Source organism: Tyto alba, unplaced genomic scaffold (assembly GCF_018691265.1).
Source record: "Tyto alba isolate M040663 unplaced genomic scaffold, T.alba_DEE_v4.0 Super-Scaffold_42, whole genome shotgun sequence".
Lineage (NCBI taxonomy): Eukaryota > Metazoa > Chordata > Aves > Strigiformes > Tytonidae > Tyto > Tyto alba.
In genome coordinates this window covers 28946203-28969929 of record NW_024881318.1, presented here as the reverse complement: position 1 = coordinate 28969929, position 23727 = coordinate 28946203, and the positions used below count along the sequence as shown (strand labels likewise).

The window sequence follows — 23727 nt, the reverse complement described above, 5'->3', positions numbered from 1 at the left end:
AAATCAGGGGTTGGGAGGTTATAGCTGGAAATGCAGTACAAGCCCATGTTGCGTACAGCTTTTGAGTTCACTTGACTAGGAATTACATCTGTGATTCATTACCTTTTGCTCAGTCTGCAGAAAGCCTGCCCCTTCTGCACAGGCTGATCTGCTTGACACGTTAAGGAATAGCACTTATTTCTTCCAAGTCAGAAAATTAGTTACAAACCTGATTCTAACTTTCAGACTGGGATATGGAAAGCATTGCTGAAACAAAGTTTTGGCATAGCAAAGCTTATTAGGAAAGTATATATGAGAGCCTGTCTTGGGATAACTTACTGTACACTCCAGGATGTGGTGTCTAGTAAATTTGCATGTTCTTGGTAAATACTGCAATTCAAAACTATGTTCCTAGAAATTGCTCTCCTCTTCCATAGTCTAAATAAAACCATATAGCATTGTCTTGTGTTTTAAATGTCTTAAATGCTTGAGGAAACATAGTTGCTAAGTGCCTCATTACAAATAATATTACCTTCAGAAGAAGTAACATTGCTGGCTCAGCAAAGCAGAACTAAATCACTTATGACAGCATAACAGAGAATAATTTCTGAATGGATTTTTCACTCAAGATAGCACTACATGCAAACCTGCCAAAGCTTGTATATTTTATTTTGACTTGCTTTATAAAAGATATTCAGAACAGCACAATGTAATGTCAGCTTACTTCAGCAAGAGTAAGTGTTCATTAGACAAACTGTGTTTCTCTTGGTATATTCTATTTATACATTTGTTTCTTTGCTGAAGATTTAGAGGCACCAACTCCTTTGGAGAAATCACATTTTGGACATTATTTATACATGCTTCAGAAATGTTTATCTATAGCCTAAAGGGGAGCGTGACTCTTTGTAAGTCAGAAATTTTGACATTCTTATTCAAAATAATTCTGGAATTCAGAAGAGTGATTTAATAATTTAGTGTGTTCCCATTGTATACACTATCCCAATCTTGCTTATTCAGGTTATCAAGTGTTTAACACTGAATAAAGCTCCTCTGCTGTGGATTTAATGATATTTTTTCATTGTTAATATTTCTGTGTAACAACATATGGCTCTTGCTGCTGTTCAATCTATAAATAACAGGAAAATAAAGAACTGACCTTCTCTGGTGTCAGTCTAGTGCTTCACATTTAGAACAGTAAATCCATGACACGGTACTTGTAAGTTCTGTTCAGAAATTGAACAATAACATCCGGTGTGTTGTAGAATATTACATGTAATCTACCAGATGACTCATATAAAATAATGAAGAATGGGCTTCCTGTAACTGTTTCATTACGAAGAACTAGATTTTGATCATCTGCAAAAATTTCTGACAGGTTCATGCATTGGGAAAAAATGTTAACAGTTCAGTTTGCCTTTAATGTTGCCTTTATTGATATTTCGATTCCTTAGGAAGCATTTCTGTACAGAACTAGTGATGTTATTTTAATGACAAGTTTGAGATGTCATGTTGTAAGGAACCAGGATAAGCTACTTTACCCTGAGGGCAGGCAAAGGAGGAACTGTGAGTGTCAAGGAGGAGGATTTGCTATTGGCCAATACCAAAAGCGATTTTCTCCTCCGCATTAATTCAGATCTGCCAGTCAATGTGGGAGCAAGCTGAATCAATAATCTACTCATTCCCTGCCACTTTCTGCTCACAAGTGCTACTGAAGAGGGGAGCACATACTGGTTCATGAACTCTGCTCTGATATCTAATGTGAAAAGCCCATACAAGGAAGCAAGAGAGTAACAACATTGAATTTCTCACTGATGTATGGCAGTAAGGATGTTGTGTTTAGTAATTAGCAAATCTGAGTAGATTGATTCTCTTAATTTCATGTATATTAATGGAACTATTTCTTACTGCACAATTTGCTATATCCTCATCTGTGTTTATATCTTGGGACTTTCACCCTTTCTCTGAAGGCGTGTTCTCATTGGTTCAGTCAGCACCAGTGGCTCTTGTATAATGGTTGCTGAGTAATTTTTTCCTAGAAGTTCAACTTCCAATCTCTGTCCAACTTTGCTGAGTTCTGTGGGAACATAAGCAAAAGCCAGACTCTGCTGAGCACTGTAACTGAAACTTCCAGATGTGGTGTTACCAATAACCTGAAAAAAAACACAAACATTTATCTTTATTTTCAAAATGCGGTGAAGTTTTCTGAAAACAAACAAACAAGCAACAAACAACAACCCAAACAACTACACATCTTATATACTAGTTTTGGTTTATATGCTTCAGACATTAAGCAAGTTTCAAGCATGTCATGCCGTCCATAATATTTTCTACTTTGGGTGACATCACTTTTAACTGGGAAGTTTTTGCTCCTTGAAAAAACAGCCTACTCCTGTTGTGTTCAGTTAAGTTTTCATTGGAACATACACTATGCACATGCATATATTCATTACGTACAATGATTTAACTGCTAGTGCGTGTTTCAACACATCTGTGCTGAAGCGTGGAGGCCCAAACTTCACTATTGTTTTGTTTCTTTTAAGCGATAGCAAAGTGTTGTTAGGACAATGGTGAACTTGAAGAAGAAGAGAATGCATGACAATACTTTAGTCTGTTCCAACTCTATCCTCTGTGACTTAATGGTATTTCACATTTTCTCTGCAGATACTTAGTTAGGCTTTGCTTCCTGCCTGAAGATTAGAAATTGTTAATCATAGCTTCAAATTGTTCTGCACTTGTAAAACGAAAATAATGCATTCACACTGAAATACAAAGTTAGATTCTGTTTATGGAGAAATAACATTAGTATCTTGTAACATGATCTCTAGTCCTTACCTTGCCATTGTGCCACACACTTTCATTTCCCTCTGGATCAACATTATCTGTTTCCAGGGTGAGATACACCAGTTGTCTTTTGAGACCCTTTCCTTTAATCTGCTTCAGTGCTTGCTTTCCTGTAAAGTCTGCTGGCTGAAAGAATAGAAGACAAGGATGATAAATGGTTATTCGGGTTCTGCAAAAAGTTTAGAGATATAAGCATTTAAATTTACCTTCATTTGTTTTCCTATCACTTAAATATTCTATATGAAATATAGATGAAATAAAATCTTTTACAGATATTATATCTTGTATCTTGGTATTTCTATATTGGTACATTATATCTTGTTAAATTTATTCAGTATATTAGCTTTTCTAGATCTCAGTCCTTTAATATCTTTAGTTTCAAATGTAGTAGAAATACATATGCAGTGAGACATGTGTTACAAGACTGTCTGTCTAGTTAAGGCCTTAAGCCAGAAGACTGCATATCATTTCACTTTCTATAAAAAACCTGGAATTCCAATATCCAGATCCTAAAATCTGGGCCTCCCTCTGTGGGCATGCATCCTCTTTGGTGTCTCTGTCAGGCTGCAGAGCTGGCAGTTTATTCCATATCCATGTTTTAAGGGATGTATGTTTTCTTTCATATCTACCATTTTATGGGATAATGTAACATGTTAGTTAAAGAATGATACTACAATTTGGAGTTCCCTTTTTCAGCTTGCCTAGAAAGGTACAAACAGATTCTCATCTTTCTGGAAGCAGATGGCATAAATGTGTAACAAGTACAAGGGGAGCCATCAGTAAATCTCTGAATCCTCAGAGGTATGTAGGACTGTATTTATTGTACATGACAATTTTGAGCTGATTGCACTGAGCTAGCCTGATTCCATGGCCAGGTTCACAGATCTGAGCTTATTTTGCCTACCAGTAGCTGTGAACCTGACTTGTCTCACACCATCATCTCCTAAGTCTTAAATGTAATTCAGACAACTTTCTTACATAGTTGGCTGGGTAGAGGATAGGTTGGAAAAAGAAGTCATAGAAAAAAGAGTTGTTATAAACTTTGTGGTCCTTGACAGAATGCTTCAAGAATCAAGAGAAAGCCCCTTTCAAAGATGCTGACAGTTCGGACAGAGGAAAAAGCAGTAATCAAGTTGGATATCATTATTTCTAATAAATGTGAAGTAAATATTAGGAACAGTGGCTTACAAATTCTGCCTATTCATTTTTTCTTTAAAGTTATAGATGAAGCAGAACACAAGTTTTGTATTCAACTAATTTGCCAGATCCACACTAGCCTGCCCAATGGTCAAGAAATGTAATAGCAGGGACAAGGTCCTCTAGCTTTCCAGCCTTTGCTGAAAAGATGACTAACAGTGGAAGCTATTTTAAGTCAGTTGATCTTAGGTCTGAAGCAGGAATTATATTAATTTTATGATTGCTTAAGAGGAAAGAAGGGAAATATTGTTGAAGATGTCAAAAATACTATTTCTGGTAATGTTCTTTAATTTCTGCAGAGAACTATTGCATTGTCAGAATTAAAAGCAACACATTGTACTTGGAATAGATTATTATGCAGTTAGTTCATGTGCTCTTATTTCTGTAGTTCTTAAGTGTGTAGGCTTAAAAGAAATTACTACAGTGATGAGGAGTTTTTGACCTTTGCAAGATTAGACTCTGTAAGCAGTTGTGAAAAACAGCTTATGAACCAGTTAAGGACCAGTTAGTCTGAAAATCAAGGTGGACCAACTGAGGATGAAGCAGATATTGCACATAAGGATCACAGATGGCACCCTTTGGGGAAAGACAGCATGAAATATAGCTCAGATCAGAGAAAGAAAGGACTATGCAGATTCATTTTAGAATACAACTGTCAAGATGCTGCTGGAAAATATAAAGCAAAGATCTCTGACCAGACAATAAACAGCTACTGGTAGTTCCCTCTCACTTTTCATAGAATTACATTTCTACTGTGCTGGAACATTTATGAAGGGAGATACCTACAACCGGAAACGCAAATTAGACTGTATACCATAGCACAACACACAGACTAAAACATTTGCATGACAGAGAGAAATTCCAAGGAAGTAAATATTCTACAGGTATGCTCAGCACTGAATCAGTTCCTTCCTATACTTGCTACTGTAATAGCTGGTATTTAGTTGCAAAGAATGTAACTACGGAACTAAACACAAGTATTCAAATAGAGTGTCGTATGCTCTAGGGCCTTCTGACTGGCCTCCAGCTGCTGCTCTGCAGGAGGTATGTTTTCCCTCCAGTCCTGTGTCATATTTGCCAATCCAGTGTGGATGTTAGTGATACACTAAGGCATCTAAAACAGATGTACAAATGTGTAAATTCCCATCTTTAGGTCTCTTAATAATAAAAGATTTGCAACAGACTGGACTCTCTCGGAACCAGCTTCTGACAGCATACTACCACTGTGTCCTTTTCCTCAGTTGAGTCACCATCAAGTTTTGCAGAAGAATTGTAATCGATGACTTTGGGAATGTCGTATCACACAGCACTGATGTAGCTACTGCTATGCTAATAGCACAGCTCCTTTTTTCTGGTGTATTCACATTCTTGCAAGTGCACAGACATAGACAGAGATGAAAGCCTTATAAAACATTTATTATTTTCACATTTGGGGTTGTTGTGGGGTTTTTCAAGTCAAGATTTCCGGACAATTTTTACCTCTATGAATTTCCCATTTAGAAATGGAAAAACAGTTTCCATAAAGGTTAATGCAGCAATCATAATCAGAGCATTGAGTATGACCTGGTAACAGATGTGTACTGCTTTAACGAGTCACTTCCAGATTAACTGTAGAGATGACAGTTAACTCCTGTTAATATAGTAATTACTGGAACCTTGAGGTTGACAGCAAAAATAATTTTGACTTCCATTTCTTAATTACCATTTAGATATGGAAACTGTTAGAGCAAGCAACTAGCAGGCTTTAGAATCTATGTATCTCTGGATCAATTTTTGCCTATTGGTTACAGATACAAAATTAAATTCTTATGCAATTAATTTTAATTGAGCCAGGCTTTTGGCCACCTGGAATAAACCACTACATAGTTCTTATGCTAACTGGAGATGGATTTGGGAGATTTCATGTAATGGGTTTGTTCTTTGATATTTTATGTTCCTTGAAGGTTAAGAATATTCTTGACTTTTAAGAATCATGGCTTGGAAAAATAACCAAGAGGTAACCTAGAATTAAAACTCTGCAAAATATACAGAAATATATAAATATTTGTAAACACACACACTTGATCTGCAAAAAATGTGTGCATGTATGTATATGTACATACATAAACACACATATACATAAGAACACTACATGAACATGGACAAAAATGTACGTGAAAATATATGTGTGTATATATAATGTACAACTGCAAAAAATATGTGCATATATACTATTTTTTAAACATTTAAAGCAACTTCTTAAGAAATTCTAACCATATGAATTTGACTAGTTCAGGACTTTTGTTTTACAGTTCTTGGGTATCCATGTCAATTGCACACTAACATATTTCCACCATTATTCATTTTTGATTTATGAATGTGTGTGTATAAGGTCATTCATTCCAATCAAAACAGCATCTTGGAAGCTGATTCATTCAGGCTCAGCCTGGCTATTCTTGGTAACAACTGCTTCCTGTTTCTAGAAGAAAAATAGTTTGGGTATTGCTTCTATTTGTTTTAGCTTGTCACACTAAATATAATGCAAGAAAAAATTCCATTCAAAACAGTATAATTCAATAAATTCATTAAAAAAAGAAAAGAAGAAGAACAGAAACAAAGGAAAACCCTAAGTAATTCTAACCTCAAACATATATAAAATTTAAAGCTGCTCTTGTCTCTTAGTTTTAAAAAAAACATCAGTTGACATATAGTAACAATGTAATACCTTTACTACTTAGAGTAAGGACAGTCCTAATAAGCTAAGCCTAGAATACAAAAGACTTTCCATTATCTTGGCATGAGCTCCCAAAGCATTAAATTTTGGCAGATGTAATGTTTTTCACATAAAATAAGAACACTTCTTAGATACAAGATAAAGACAGTATTTACGGCCTAGCTTCATATTCTTTGACTGCAGTTCACCAGATAAAAACAAAAAGATAGGTTGTGCTTTTTACTTGTGTTGCCTAATACACAGATTATAATGGAAAATTATATCACAAAGACAAATCAGTGAAGTTTTTAAAATAGCATATAGCTAAAGGGAGCCCACTGATTCACTTGATTACCTCACCTGTTAACATGTTGAACATATATATTTGCCTTGTCCTCCTCCTCATCAGGCTTTTACCTTGTGTAAGTTACCATGTGTTTGATAGCACAAGATAAAAACTTTTTATTTTCCCCTAAAGCATTCAGGGGACAGTAACAAACAAGGTGATCTTTTAGGCACAGTGATGTACCCTGCAAAGTCTAACTTACTGTGTTTCTAGAGTGTTTGGCTTTTAATGGCATACAGATCCTAATTCCTATCCTCTGTAAAAATCTTTTGTGGTTTAAGGGAAGCAAAGGAACACAAATTATCTATAAAACTTCCAATTTTTTATTTATTTTTTTTTTAGATCTGCAGTTTAGCAGAATAACATCTAGGTATCTAGGAAGAAAAATGTCATACCCATTCAACAATAACTGGCAGCAAAGATACGCAAATCTCTTAATAATGAAATGTTGTAATTTATTTGGTATGCTACTTATGACTGCAGGCATACAGCCAAATTATGTACACAAAGCCACCCAACTGAGTAAGGCAGCGCCAACAGCTGCTGCAATCTGCTATAACCATCATGTTACAACATGCTGGTGACAGCATCAACGCAGTATTTTGAAATTAATTATTCTTAGTTGGATGCTCTTGAATAATTTCAGGGTAACACTCCAAATGATATCCCCCTCACCAGGGTGATAACTGAAGATCATTTTCCTCCACAGGTAGCAAATTTTTGATGAGTTTCTTTTTTTTTTGTAGCAAACCAAAGTGACAGTTTACACTGCACAAAACAGTTTTCTAGGGGAGACGTGGCCAGTCATTATGAATGGCACCTGCATCACTGCATCTTTCATTCAATCTATGTAAGCCCTTCTTGTATGCAAGCAGCCAGCTCTAAAAAATTGGCATGATACAAACAGATGATGAATTATTGAATTATTTTGGCTCAAAATTCCTAGATTACTGGGTGTTTATTGCTTTACATGACCCAACAAACATACTGGGAGTGATGTAGGTGGACATTTTATACAGGTAACAAAATAATTGCAGATTCTTTTCAATGTGTTTCATAGTCTGTATAAATTTATGAAATAAATCCTCCAGTTTATGACCCTCTGGACAACAAATGAAGTAACCATATAGTGTGGTTCCACTCTTAAATTTTAATTTTAATGGGGACAGGATTTAAGTGGAAAAGTACACTGAATAACTATCTTGTAGGCATAATAAACGGGGATTGAAAGAGAAGGGAAAAAACCCCACCCTTCCCGCTTCTCAAATACCTAGTACCTTTCCATCACTCCATCCTTTTTCAGATCCCTCTGCCTTCCCCCAGGTTCCTTATCCCTTCTTCAGTAAAGCTTGTGCTCTTTCTTCTCCCTTTTCTTCCCTTTTTTGTGTGGAGTAGAGCTGATAGAATATGCAACCTTATACCAGGTTATGGAGTGGGATCAGCAATCACTACCATAGTCATTCCTCTCAGAAAAGGAGGGATGCAAGTTGGAGAAGTGAAGGAAGGGTGGACAGTGGCAATCAGGGGGAGTTACAGAAACTCTCCCTTACTCCTTACAGATGCCTGTCCAGCATCAAGCACTGTTCCCAGCAGACCTGGACAGCAAGTGCCAGGAATTCCACCCACTGAGCCTGCCCTATACACCCTATACTGGATTTTACAAGTAACAAGATTAAAATGAATCATTTACTATGGTGCCACCAACACAGCTCCCATTTTAAAGTCAGGGATGGAAAAAAAAAATAAAAAAAAAAACACAAACAAACAAACAAGGAAAAAAAAAAAAAAAAACAAACCCAAAACTACAACAAAACAACAAATGACTAAGTGGAAAACGCACCATAAGCAAATGGCTACAAGTCATTTTTCTGGTTGCCCCTACTCCTTGCCTCCATGCTTCTGAAAACATAGGGTGCTACCAGATCAAAACAGTAGCATTTTACATGGAGGATGATACAAATGACTACATATGCTGCCGTGATGCAGAGATCCAGAACCAGCATGTACATCTTTTTTGCCACTTTCCCCAACCTCTCTCTTCACCTAGTGCTGGGTGGTGTTTGTGACCAGAGCAGGCCTCATAATTCTGCTAGTGCTCTCTTTTTGGAGGGAATGCTCTCTGCAGTTGTGCCAGTTCAAACTTTTGGTGTCCTTTCTCCAAACTGCACCTGTGAAATGACAGAAAAAAATCCTTTTCCCTAAAGAGACATGTTGGTTTGTGCTTTAATAAAACAGGACATATCACCTTAGACCATGGTAACACAATGAGTTGGACTGACACAACCAAGGGGCAGTTTGGGCAGAGTGGCCAGGAGGGAAAGAAATTACTAGAAAGAAGAGAGCATGGAACTGTAAGTTTAAACCTGCTTTCAAAGGAATAAAAGAGTGGAGCCACAGCCTTAGAACTGCTCATCTTAGTTTCCCATGAGATAACAACTTACATATAGTTATGTTGGAGGTTAGGTCAATACTCAAGGACTGTATCTTGTCATTCACCCATCTGTGTGAAGCTGCTGGGCATGACACAACTTCTATTCATAATGAATAATGAGATAATTAAATGCGCATGTGTCTAATGGATGCAATAGTAAAAGCCACCAAATGCCAAAGTGAGAAAAGAAGAGGTAGAACTTGTACACTAAGAGGCATTTTTTGACAACAAAATTCAGGCAAGCAGGATTAGTGGAGATGAAACACAAATAGTGATAAGCAGACAGGGAAAGGAGCAGGAAACAAAGGAGAAGGTTAGGGTGTTGTTGTTTGGTTTTGTTTGTTTTTCTCGTTTGTTGTTTTTTTGTTGTTGTTGTTTCTTAAAAGGCTGGTAGAGTAGACCTAACAAAAAGTGAGAGATGCTGGGTATTGTAAAATCTGGAAAGAACCCTAGAATGAAGAACAAAGAAACTGCCCCATTAAATAAACAGGGCTGCAACAAGGAAACACTGCCTCTGATAACGGTATTTCATCCCAGCAGAAACAAACACTAAATCTTAGCTAAGCGCTCTGATGCCGACCTGGAAGAGTGCACTGGAGCAGAGCCCCGAAGGGTTTCCATAATCTACCGCATTCCTTTCCCAAATCGCAGCGAGCTGTTGCTGCAGAGAGAGTGACCAGGAGATGGCAGTATCGGATATAGCAAAACAACTCACAAACCCACAACTGTTAACTACGGGCTTTTGTAGCTGTATGCTCTTGATGACTGTTGGCACTATTGGACTCACATGGAAAACCCTTCTGAAAGAGTTCATTCTTGTGAGCCACTTAAATTGAATTAAGGCTTTTCACTCCAACAACAAGTTTTATTGGGACTTCTCGTCCATTATGTTTAGGAGAAAAATAGACTGTCTTAAAAATATTAAATTAGCTAAAAATAATCAAGCACTTCAAAAGACCAAAAAGACACATGCTAGCAGGTTTTGAAGACACAGCCAGATTCTGAAATGAGGAAATTTTTTTTTCTGTATGTCCACTGTGGCCATAATAATCAGTGATAAGTTTAAACTGTAGCAGGAAAATATTTTCTAACATAAGGATAATGAATCCCTAGAACAGACTGCCCAGAGGGACTGTGGGGTCTTAGGACTGAGAGGTCTTTATAATTTCACACATGAAATTTTTATACATATGGCAAGGTAAACACAGACATAGTTGATTGTTCCATAGAACAAAGGTCTGGAGTTAATTAACACCTGGTGATTGATTATCTTTTTCTATGATAATATCTGAAAAATCCATTAAGTTTCAAGTAGGGTTTTGAAAAATAAAAAGCAGTCATATTTTTGACCACTTACAGCTGAGAAAGTGCAAATGTGCAACAGAACTAAAATGATATTCTGGGATGTGGAGGAAAAGAATTGCAACTTTTTCTTCTTTAAAGCTATTCTGTGAATTTCCTGCCACAAAGATCGCTAGGGCCCTATCATGTATTTAGTAGCAGAGTGCTTATTCATGAGATGAGGCTAACAAGCTTCTAAATGTAATTGAACAACCAAAAGACAGACAACAGTTGTTAGAAAAAATCCCACCCCTAAAACGGACAGATTTTGCTGTGAAGTTATGAAGACATTGTATACTCTAAATTAGAAATAAATCCTGTTACTGTCCCTCCACTTTGGTTTAATCACAGCCCATCCCACTCTTCTATGCAAGGAAGCAACAAACACCAGCATTAGAGAAAAAACGAGTATCAAGCAGAACCTGGAGGAAACCATCTAGAACACCACCATCTCTTCAGCCTTACTGATAAAATGAAAGTTGACACAGAAATCTTGAGGAAACAGGTTTACTTACTGTTGTGCTGTAATTTAATAGACTGTGGGGGGTAAAAATTGTCAACTTGAGCTTTTAGAAGATTTTCTTATTGATAGTCACAAACATGGAAAATGTAAACAGTTTCTAAACAGACTAAAGTGAATGAAAAACCAAATACCAGTGAAGGTAATACAATCAAAAAGTATTTTAATTTCCATGAGAGGACATTCATATATCCAGGGCGTAAATATGAAGACATGTAAATTCTCGATAAAATCCTGATATTTCTCTGCATTTACAAAGTTTAGTGTATGCATCATCTTCAGGTGCATACAGACTAGTAATTTTTTTGTTGGGGCGCATGTTTAAAGGAAAAGTCCTTGCCAAGAACCTAACAGACTAACATGTCAAAAAGAAATCTTTAGGTATCTGTTGCTTGTACTTTTCATCTTATTTGCCCTGTTTGGAGAAAGTTTCCTTAACAATAGGAACAAATTATAACCGACTATTTTGCTTGTCTTCAGTCATGATGGCCTGTAAGGAATGCTGAGCTCTATGCCATGCCAAACAGACACCAAAACCAGAGGTACAGAACTGGGACTCAGCCCTGAAGTGCCAATAAGCAGAGGAAATCAACTCACATAGCACTTCACGCTACAGTGTTTAGAATACTTCAAATATCTGAGTTAGCTCAGGTACTTCTGCAGTGTCAACACAGAGTCACAACTGCCCTAATTTGAGTTAATAAATACATATTGATTATTTCCTTTTTCACATCAGTTCAGCAAAACTGGCAAATGTTTTAGGGTGACATCCTGCAACTATGCCGGAGAGTCATTCCATGCCCATTCATCTGCAATGTGAGTATCTGCTCCAGAGAGCTGATCCAAGCCTGCATTTCAACATGCAGAGAAAGTGTGGAGCAATAGAGAATCAAGTGCTTCATGCAGATTAGTGCCTTCATATGTTTTACATGGGCAACTTGACAAGAAATAGCTTTCCTTGCTTATGACTGCTTTCTAGATTATACTAAAAAAAAAAAAAATCAAACCCCAAACAACAAAAAAAAAACCCAACCCCAAACCCAAACAGGTATTAAATGGAAGTGGAAAGAAAAACTAGTAACATTATTTTTTATTGCATTCCCCTGTAATCCTGCTAATGCTCTCCTCAAGATGGGAAAGTCCTTGATGAGTAACTACAACGTAATCCTGTTCTAGAAGAGTGTTTTTCCCTTGCATGAGTCATTTACTTTGATTAGGGAAAAATTACACTACCCAGTGGAGACAGCTGTAACTCCACTACATGTAGGAGCTGCCAATGACATCACTGGGAGGACTTTACCTCAGTCCTGCACAGGCTGAACTTTAACATCTATAGACAGGCTCAACAGTTGGAGAGGAAAAGCGTTTTCCTGGATTGTCCCTGTTATGGTTGGTGAAATTGACTCTTAAAGCACCTTTTTAGGCTGAACATGCTACCATAATTCTTGCCTACCCGAAGTTTAAGATATATTGGATTTATTGTTTATTTGGAGTTGTAACTCGAAACTTTGGGATTATTTTTTTTTAATCAGTTCCACAATGCCTCTGCATAACATGGCAAAAAATATTGAGGGTCATTTATTATCTGATTTATTACCATTTCAGGTATAAAGGGAACATAAATAAGAACAGAGTTTGTCCCTGTATCACATGACATCATTGTAAAGATGAAATGTTTCACAAACATTAATTTTTCTTCTTGATCTCCCTTATGTAAAAACATTGGCACTTCATTTTACAGATGAAAAACTGAGGCAAAAGATTCAGTCAGATATAACCCCTTATTTAAGACACTTAACTTGAAATGTCTAGGACCTGATTTTTTACATTAGAAACTTCACAGCCACTGTGCAGGCAACTGCTGTTTGAGTTGATGGGCTAACTGGTAGCAACAGGTGGCATTAGAGCTGCACAGGAAACTATTCCACCAGGTTTCATGGGAAAGTTGTCAATTTGACAGAGTTTGGACATTTTGTTTTGGATTTATTCAGACTGAATTACAAGCAATTACTGTATCTATCAGACTATAACACGGTTTGATTCGCTAAAATATTAATAGAAGAAAATTAGGATGTTGATAAAAGGAGATAGAATAATGTATTTTCATTTTTACTGCACATTAAATTCAGCTAGTCCCAGTCTCTAAACTTAAAGCAGGCAGAAACAATTTATGAGTAGAGGGCCTCTTCAGAAATTCTACAAACTAATTATTTTTTTAACCAATATATTAATTTAACTTATATTTGACGTAGATATAAGTTGTCAGACATCAGTTCTTATAAAAAAAAAAAATCTATTGTTTTTTTTTTCAGTAATTTCTGTACTAGAGTGGTAGCCAGAGAAATGATCTTCCAGACAACTCCTTTAGCAAGAATAAGCAGGTATAACATTTTCACAGTGTAAACAGGCTTGTTCAGCTTGCATATAGATGCCATATGTTTACAAAAGCACATGACCCAAATTTCTCTATGAAAATAAGTAACAAGGAGTTATTTTTCATGTAGACAACATTTAGTATTTGCAACTTCCTGATCTAATGCATAATTTTATTTGCATGAAACATGGAAAAATGTAAAACATTTTCTTGAAACAAAACAGGATTTATAAAGTAATTATTCTTATAGTTGCTCATCTTATTTTCCAGCCTATTTTATTTTACAGATAATTATATTTTTATTTTCAAACAATTAAAGGAATAACCTCGGACATAATAGAATGCTGAAAATAATAAGGCATACCTTGTTTAGCTTTACAAAGTATTCCAGTCCAGCTTCCAAGGGATTAGTGTCACAGTTCATCTGTTAAAAAATATAAATTCACCATCCATACATGACAGACCACCATAGCTTTTGGGTTGGTGGGAGTTTATTTATTCATTCTGTGCCTCCTTCTATTTATTCTTGTGCCAATGTCTTCCAAGTTTTATATGTGCAACTTCTATTTGAATACACTGTAAGCTTCCAATATGCAATTTCAACAGAGTATCTACTATTATGCCTAATATAAAGTATAGATATGTAAATCATTCATCTAAGTTTCAATATGCAAAGTACACAAACATTTCAGTAAGAAACAGGCTCTTTCCTGAAAGCATAATGGAACCTGCAGAAGATTGAGTAACTGAGGTATGCACATTAATTCCAACACAGAGGAATGTCTTAGCTGGAGAAGAAAACAAAACACAAAGCCAATTTTATTCACCACCTTCCCATTATGTATAGGTAGAATGATTTGTTAGGCAGCATTTGTAGCAAGAATTAAAATAATTGTCACAGGGCAAACAGGAAGGACCCCTAAAAGTCCACCATTTCACCTTCTTGAGTTCTTTCATTTTCAAAGGAATTAGAAAAAATTTCAGGCAAGCAGGAAGTATACTTATTTTCCCTAAATCCTCTAGGTCCCCTGAGTAGTTCTTTATTGTGAGTGAGAAATTTCAGCAGAAACAAGGTAATGGGAAATGAAAAAGTTCCAAATACATTATGAAGCAAGAATAATTGGCCTCTCATGACATAGTTATTACAAAAACAAAATATTTTCAGAACCTAACAGCCAAACCTTTGATTTCAAAACACTAGCGCTCAGCAAAACCCTCATAATTTTGTTATACACAAGAGGGAAAACCATCAGTGAATCAAAATAAGGGTCTCTTTGCCAGCAGTACAATGGAGTATACTAGTTATTTTTATTTAGAAAATACACTGTTCAGAATTATAGCAGCTTTTCCTGCTCAAGGGAAATTTTCTTTTCATGCTAAATTGAGAAACTGGAACAAATACTATCTGTGCTAACTCTGACTAAAAGCTGTATAGTCATAATGAAATAATAATACAAAAATAAACAGAAAGAATAATAAAGAAGATGTATTTACTGACCTCTGCCCCCCACGCTCGGAAACCCTTTTCCAGCCTTAAAGCATTCAGAGCGTATGTTCCAAAATTGTCAATTCCCTCTTTTTGGCCAGCTTCCATGATTGCACTGTAAAGAGCTACAGAATCTTCTTTTCTATGATAGAGCTCCCAGCCCAATTCACCTGTTATACAAAAAAGAGTAATGGTTTCATCAGCTTAACAATGAAACAATCCTAATAAATATGGTCCTATCCTTGGTAAAAAGTGGGGATCAATCCTGTAAGTGTTAATTCACATTTTAGGGTCAATTCAGCTATCATATAGCGAGTCTAATTACCTGTAAGAACCACCAGAGGATTTATGCCCTAGGTTTTAAGCAGTGATACTATTCTAATTTAAACTGTTAACTGAAATCTGGTGGGTGGGTGGGGGGTGAAATAATCAAAACAGTCAATAAGTAACAAGTCACAATAAGAGATGAAGCTTAAGGGCATTATAAACAGACAATGACTTGGCAAGTGAATAGTAAATGTAACTGAGTGTAAATAAGCATAAAAGGAGTGTACTGTATCATATTTAGTACAACTGAAGGAATGTGAATTACAAGGACTTCAGCTGCTTCAGAATGCTCTGAATTCAGCCTATTGCAGTAGAGATGGACATAAAAAGAAATAAAAATAAAAGGTAACTGAGAAAAACACTCTGCACTACAGCGTTATATTTTCAAGGCACTTGACAAACACTAATATACGGTAATCCAAAAACAATTCTTGACGTTGCTTTTGCAGCAAATACCACAGAGGTTATCAGAGCTGGCCTTTTGTTCTGTAAAATAAATATTTACACTATACGGTATGCTAGAGAAAAAGGTCTTGGAAAACTCAGCATAGACCCTGACTATATCACTTTTGAAAATCACTGTACTGTTTCCTCACACATTTATATATAAAATGTAATTAACTTATTGCTTATGAATATATGATGAGATTTATTTTTCAACATAATTTTAGTTACACTTATTATTTTATTAATCATCTATTTTATTAAGAGTCTGTTTTCTCTATTTCTTACCTGTATATGATATCCTAATGGCAGTAACAGCAATATCAGAAAGTTGCAGATGTCTAGACTGGAGAAACTTAAATGAACCATCACTCAGATCCTCATGTGTCAATTTCTGGAGGACCTGTCTTGCATAGGGACCCGCTACACCAAGTACTCCCATCTCATCTGTCACGTTTTCTATTTCAACTTTGTATCCACTTCTCATTATCTTCTCTTCTATCCATCTGCATGTAAAACACAACATCAATGAAAAATATAACACATTTCACATATATCACAATACTTAATGAAAAAATAACTGATTTAGATAAAATTTTAAAAGGAGTCATTTTTTATTAATGTTCATCTTCCCAGTAGCTCCCAGTCCCACACCTCCTAAAAACAAATGGATGTATGTGCTACAATAGATAGCCAAATCCATCGCTGGTGTTAAACAGTGTTTCCTGGTGAGACACTGGTATAGGGATACAGGCATCTGGGATACCGCCAGGAAAGGAGAGAATATAAATAGGTGGAACAGTATTTTCAAGATAAGAGAAAGTGATCTCATAGGACTGAACACAGATGTGCCTTTGGATCCTGAATGTGTTAATAGAAAGTCAACAAACAAAAAGAGTAAGCAATAAACACAGTGAACATAAGAAATCTCCAAACAAATTCCTGTGTCAACAGAAATGTACAACCAGATTTGTTCCTTCCTGAATACAGTATTTGAAGCATTGGCAGGAAGTTCACTTTTGATTTAATCCAAAACACCAGCTGTGTTGTTGACTTTCAGAAAGCTCACAAAATTAATTAAATTAGTATATTTTAAAATCTTATGAAGTACTACTTTGTTAAGCAGTGTTCAAAGATCTCAGGCACAGGGGAGTTCCAAGTAGGACTGCAGAAATTCTGTAGAATTTAATGCATTAGATCTGGTTCTGCCATTTGGGTCCTGAATGTGCCAATGGTCCTACTGATACTCATGGGACTGTTATAAAACTACATTATTCAGTCTGTGTTGGGGTAGCAAACTTCAGTCTTTTATGTGTTGGTTCATTTTGAGTAACTGGTTTGTCAGCAATCTTTAGTAAGAAAAATTATGTTCCTTAGTATGTTTTTACAGCCACTAATAGCACTAGAAATGTCACTTCTAGTGCTCATCTATGAAAAGCATTTTATTGAAGTCACCCTGCAACTGCTTCTACTTACTTTCTTTCTGTTGTTTTGCTTTGTGACCCCAGAGCCCAAAGTAGAAGGCATTATCACAGTATCAGGAAGACTGCACTATACCCCTCTGTATTGGCCAGGTCAGTGCCTCTGCGGTCATCCATGTTTAAAGCCAATTTTCTTTTTTGCGTAATAGAAAATAATAGAAAGGAACAACCTTGCCGTGTTCCATCATACAATGGCAAACACAAGCAGGTTCAACAACAAGAACTACCTCCATTCAAGTATATTACATAACTATCCGTAAATTCTCCATCTTTTTACATCAGCAATAAACCAATATGCAACTGCTTATACTTCAGGATTCAAGTCAACCAAGCTTCTAAGAAACCAAAATCAATAAATAAGTAGAATTCTTGTGAACTTAGTGAAAGGTTTGTTGATTAATAATTGAGAATTTGGCACTTAATAAAAAGGTTTCTATATTAATGTGACTGTACAGCACTATGTACTTACTGTATCACAAATAAACTAACCTCAGATCGTGGAGTTCTGACCCTGAGCCAGTTACAAGCATAAATTCTCCAGGATACAGTTGAGAGACTGTTAGCTCAGCATAAACGTTTCCTTTCGGTGTTAACATATGGCTTATATTTGTGGAACCCACCTATAGAGTAAATTTGCAATTATTAAGAATGCAAAATAAAATCCTTGAATTCTTAAACATTATGATATATATGAAAATGTCTTCACTTGAAAAAACACATTTTTTATGTTTGTCCTGCTATGCCACAATAGGAGTGGACACAATTGTCCAAGATTAAGGTTTACAGTGGAAACTTCACCATTTTCTTTATTAAAAAAAAAAATGAAATTTTTGAAATGAGATAATCAAGACCTTTATAAATATTTGTTAATTGTGTGTTAGACAAGGCATTCTTAGGCTACATTTGATTTATGAATGCATTTTCAATGCAAATTCAATCAATTTTAGTTTGTTCTCTGATCATCAGAATAAAAAATTCTGTGTGTGTTACTGACATAAATATTCTTTTTCAATCATGTGAATAAGGCTTTCAGATCCAAAAAGGGTAACATATATTTTACCCTTGACATTAAAGGAAGAAATACTGAGTTGGCTTGTGTATTTGTGGCCCTGATTTATGCATGCTTTTATATTTTATGTAGTTGCTGACTATGAATCTATATCTCTGTATATTTGAATCAGGTTCTGTGTAGAAATGCGATCTCTAGAGGCAAAATTTCAAATAACAGTTACTTAGCTGTGACCATAAAACATATACATGTTCATACAGATATCATCCACAGAAACAGAAATATGAATGTGCCATAGCTGTTTCACTGGTCTGGTTGCAGAGGCAGAATTCAATCTCTCTTATTTCATTCTGCTTTCATAAGAACCCTGTCAATCAGCCAGCCAGTGCCCAGATTCCAGACAATGAATGGAAAAAGGAAAAATATTGCAGATATTAACATTCTTTTGTAAGGTCATATCACATTAATATAGTTACTGGCATACTACAGGCACATAGTTTAATTTTCAGGATCTGATGCTAGTCACGCTCAACTTGGTTGTGATACAAGTATATCTACATTAATTTGACTGATTTATTTTATGATTCAGACAAGCATGAATTGCACCAAAAATCAGACAACTTAAATAACCAACTGTTGTGAATGCTGGATTTTTAAGTGGACTCATAAACTGTTCATTCTACTTCGCTGTACAGCTTCTTTTTTCCCCTTAGCAACACTGAATAAAATCCATAGAAAGCAATTGTTTAGTTCTCATAATTTCCTGTGTAACCTTGCTCTCCCTTCACCAGATAAATGTATTTAACAAGTGTTATCCATGCCCACTGATGACACAGTTACTCCACATCTACTCCAAGCTAGAAGGAAGACAAACTATTAATCTATCATAGTTGCTATCACAAAATACAATAAAAAAGAAGTATGACTACCTGGAAATCCAGGTTCTTCTTTCTACTAAACTTATATGATACTATTGTTGTGTACAGCCTTTCCATGCAGTTGGTTCTGACACCTGAAAAGAAGTCTCACTGTACTCACTGTTTCCCTCTGCTTCTTCCCTCTGGTGTCTGAAGCAGCTAAAACCATCACCTATAGCAAAAACTTAATGAAATCCTGTGCTGAAATGAGCAAACCCCCTATCTGTAGCATTTCAGAAAGGAACAATCTGCTTGCTGGAGGTGCATCTTTGAAGTTAAAGACACTATAGGAGAAAGGCTGACAAAGCAGAAAGATAAAGGGACTTATGGAACACTACCATAAACTGAGGACCAAGAATAAGAAGCTTGGGGTGGTTTGTAACAGTATGCCATTTTTGAAAACAGGATCACATTCTGAGGATCTGTGAGCATCCACACTTGTGGAGAAAGGACAGGTGTGAGCTGAAAGCTGAATAGCCTGAATATTTACACCTTTGCCTCCTCCAGGCAGCCAGCTGGAACAGAGAATCAATATGAGGAGGTGGAGAACAAGCATCGGTCACGTTTGAAAAAAACAAAAAAACCCCAACAACAACAACAAAACAAAAACCACAAAAAAACCCAACAACAACAAAAAAACACAAAAAAAATCCAAACAAAACCAAAACAAAACCACATTCCCTTTGGCACCCAGGAAGAATACAACATCCAGCTATAGTCAGGTAAGAGCATCTTTCACTGCTCTGCTCTGCTGCCTCAAGCTGTCACAGTACAGCACATTTTTAGGCAGGCAGTTGCCAAGCTATTCTACTATTTACTACTGTAAAAGAATTCCAGGTGATATTCACTCGGACTTCCTTAGGCAAAGATTTGAAACACAGGAGGTTCTGTCTGAACATAAGGAAACACTTTTTTTACTGTAAAGGTAACAGCTTGCCTGCACAGGAAAAGCTTGCCTGGAGAACTGGTGAAGTCTCCATCCCTGGAGATACTCAAGCCATCTGGACATAGTCCTAAGCAATGAGTTCCAGGTGACTTGCTTGAATAGGGGATTGGAGAAGATGACCTCCAGATGTCCCTTACAACCTCAACCATTCTATGATTCAATGATCTGTGCCAAAAGGTACTTCTACTTGGGGTTGCTCTAGTATAAACTCCACTGTTCATTCTCTTAACTGAATGAAATACATCTCCTGACACAACAACTTCTCCGAAGGATCTGAGTGTTTGGTATCTGAAAGATACAGCAATAATATTATGCTTAATTTTCCATTTCTGAAACAGATACTGTTTGTCTAAATCCTACATTAAAACAGTTATCACTGTCCCATTTACCTTTGGAACAACATTTGCAAATAGATGATCCAGCAGCTTAACAGAATCTGTGCCTTTTACTTTAAACTTGCCAAATGGCGACAGGTCAATCACACCAACTTTTTCCATAACCTGTTTATATTCACGACCCACAGGGTCAAACCAATTTGTGCGCCGAAAACTGGGTCTGAAACAGAGCATTTACACACATAAAACACAATTTCAAAATTCTGTGCTCTTTTCAGCACAATGTGGTCTCCAGTTTCTTCAGTTTAATAATCATTCAAAAGAGATAGAGTTTCCTACTTGTAGCTAGCTTACCCAGTATTTTTCCTTGGTCTAACATAGCTCAACTATTAAAATCCTCTAACAACAGAGAAAGATATAGGTTGATATATTATCAACCACTTTGTACAATAAACAGTGAACTCTTCACATGTTAGAAGTAGTAGTCTGTCATGTGTAGATTTACAGCATACATTGTTGTTGAATCATTTGAGTTTAAGGTGTCAAAGGCTTTATTTCTGAATGGCAAAGTGTGCCTCTTTATTTGTTTATGAGCCTTGTATTAGACTGGGACTCCAATATCCCTGTGGAAAACATTTATTTGCTGGATGTTCCCTGATGTAAGAAGGTAATTGGGTGGGCAGGCACAAAGGAAAAAAAAAAAAAAAAAAAAAAAAAAAAAAAAAGGGAGGATTGTGCTTCTTTCATGAGAATTATGCAGAGAGGAATGATCTTTTTCATGAAAACATTATACTGCACTGCTGATGAAATAATAAGAAAGGGAGAAAAATACCAGTTTATAATGAACAAATTGCTCTTTAATCTCTTCCTTGAGGTCGGCTGCTCCCTCATACCCCAAATCTAGAAGAGTTTCGGGATACCTTGATGTGTGTTTTGAAATGTCTGCATTATCAGAATGAAATGGATTCTAAACTATGGAAAAATCAAGAACAGAAGATCTACCTATTAGATACTTCTAGACAAAATGAGTGATAAAGGTATGCTTCTCATAAAATTTAAACTCAGCTGGTCCTTGCTATGACAATTTATAAAGAAAAAAAAAAAAAGTAAGTAATCTTTCATTTACTTGTATCCAGTCTCATCTCCAGGTTTGTAGAACCAATGAGGCTGCTCCCATCCTGCATGAAAGCCCATTGAACATTTTGACTTCAGCAAATCATACAATCCACTGGTTCTCTCTGTTGGTCTCCCAGCAAATCTTTCTTCTTTAGGGTAACCAACTAGAGGGGGAAAAAAACAAACAACAAAACCAGAAACCATGGCATACTAAGATCATTACCAAGATATAATACACATAGATAAACAGAGAAATTTAGAGGCAGGCTTTGTTGGAATCAATTTTCAGGATAAAAATGTATTCAAAAAAATACTTTCTTACCAATGTTATTAAAACCGTAAGATTCTCTTGCTTTGGCTGCTGTGTATTCTGTAGTGGTCCACTTTCCATAGCGGTTGGGATCTAATTCTATCAGGTCAAATGGAGGTTCCCCCTCAAGGATCCAATCACTGAGGTACTTTCCTATGCCACCAGCATGTATAATGCCATACCTTAAAAACAGGAAAAAGTCCTGCAGTGCCAAGTCTTTATTGTTTTGTTTTTAAAAATCAGTACTAGCATATATTACTAATACACATCCAAAAGTATTTTTCCTTCTGTTTTTTGGGTTTTTTTCAGGGTTTTTTTGTTTGTTCTATTTTGTCTTGTTTTCCAAGATTACATATTTTATTGACAGGTATTTCTACTGTCCCACTGTCAGCAGCAGAACTCCACTGCTAACGTACAGCAGTTGCAGTGCTTGAGATTACAGCAAGCTCTTCCTTTCTCTGAAGTTCAGAATTTAACAATCTTTTCTAGGGACATTAGAATTCTTTGACAATTAATACAAAATAAAGTTCCCAAACTTCTGATATCCATTAAATACACTTTTTAGTCATAGAATATCTCTTCTTTTTCAACAAGGTTTGATTGAACCAGACTCAGATTTGAAAATCAGACTGAGACATTCTAGCAGCTGCAGTGAGTATTTACATTAGAGTGACAAGAGCAACAGCAGCAAAAGTCAGGAGACAACACTACCAAGATAGCTTTAAAGAAGTTGAAATACCAGGAGTACTTTCTATATTGCTCCACAGAAAATCAAGAAATGTAGAGGAGCTGGGGATAAAACTAGAAGACTTGTTTGCAGTGGTGCCAAATTTTGAGAGCTGACTTTTCTTACCTGATTTACCTTGTCTGTTTTCCACTACAACTATAAAGAGAACTGGTTCCAGAAAGCTTATGCTAACAAAATAAGCATGTAGAAATTTTCTGCTACCAGTGTGTAGCAAAAGCGTGTCCTGTTTCTACATAACAAGTATGTGAAGTATCAGCCTGTAGAGGATATCTCTTGTTAGAAAGCTACATTAAAGGAACCACACCATACAGCAAAGGTAGATGCTCAAAAGTTATGAAGTGATAGATTTAAGGTTTCCTTACTTAAACATTTTGTACATAATTTTAACTTTCAAAATGCTTAACATCTCGACTTCCATAGAGAAAAAGCTGTGTCTGAAATGTGTTCCTGCAAGGTACCTCAACTGGACAACTGGGGACAAGAATCTTTGTTGTGTTGCAATATGTATATGTAGCTACTCAGTATACATACAACTGCACAGTAGCACACGATGCTGAATTACAGGCACCTCAGATTTAACACTGCAACATCTAATGACATTAATTACCAATACTAAATTATTTAAACTTCTTATTTTTCATGGCTCTGTGAATTAGCTTGCCATGTCTAAAAAAAAAAAAAAAAAATTTAAAATAGCTTTCTGTCTAGGGAAGATGTGAAAATACATTATTTGATATTTGTGAAATGCTCTAATGAGCACAACAGAAAAATCCTTGAAAAAACAGTAAGTCTAAAAACCAAGTTTAGATTAGCATGCAGCTATTAAATCAGACACTCAATTGAATAGTGAAGCTAAGACAAACTTGAATTGCTGCTCATCAACTTTG

The 23727-nt window shown here is 36.0% G+C and overlaps 1 protein-coding gene across 1 annotated transcript in view; it reads right to left on the bottom strand.

Moving 5' to 3' along the window:
- Positions 1-1388: 1388 nt before the first annotated feature.
- DMGDH (dimethylglycine dehydrogenase) overlaps positions 1389-23727 on the bottom strand; it is a gene marked incomplete at its 5' end in the record, with an annotated part of 44804 nt that continues 22465 nt past the window's right edge. Inside the window, 9 exons of the mRNA XM_042804777.1 lie at positions 1389-2129; positions 2812-2946; positions 14086-14145; positions 15220-15377; positions 16267-16484; positions 17949-18079; positions 20721-20886; positions 21793-21946; positions 22105-22274. Of these exons, the coding sequence (XP_042660711.1) occupies positions 1914-2129; positions 2812-2946; positions 14086-14145; positions 15220-15377; positions 16267-16484; positions 17949-18079; positions 20721-20886; positions 21793-21946; positions 22105-22274 (1408 nt within the window). The remainder of the gene's footprint in view (positions 2130-2811; positions 2947-14085; positions 14146-15219; positions 15378-16266; positions 16485-17948; positions 18080-20720; positions 20887-21792; positions 21947-22104; positions 22275-23727) is intronic.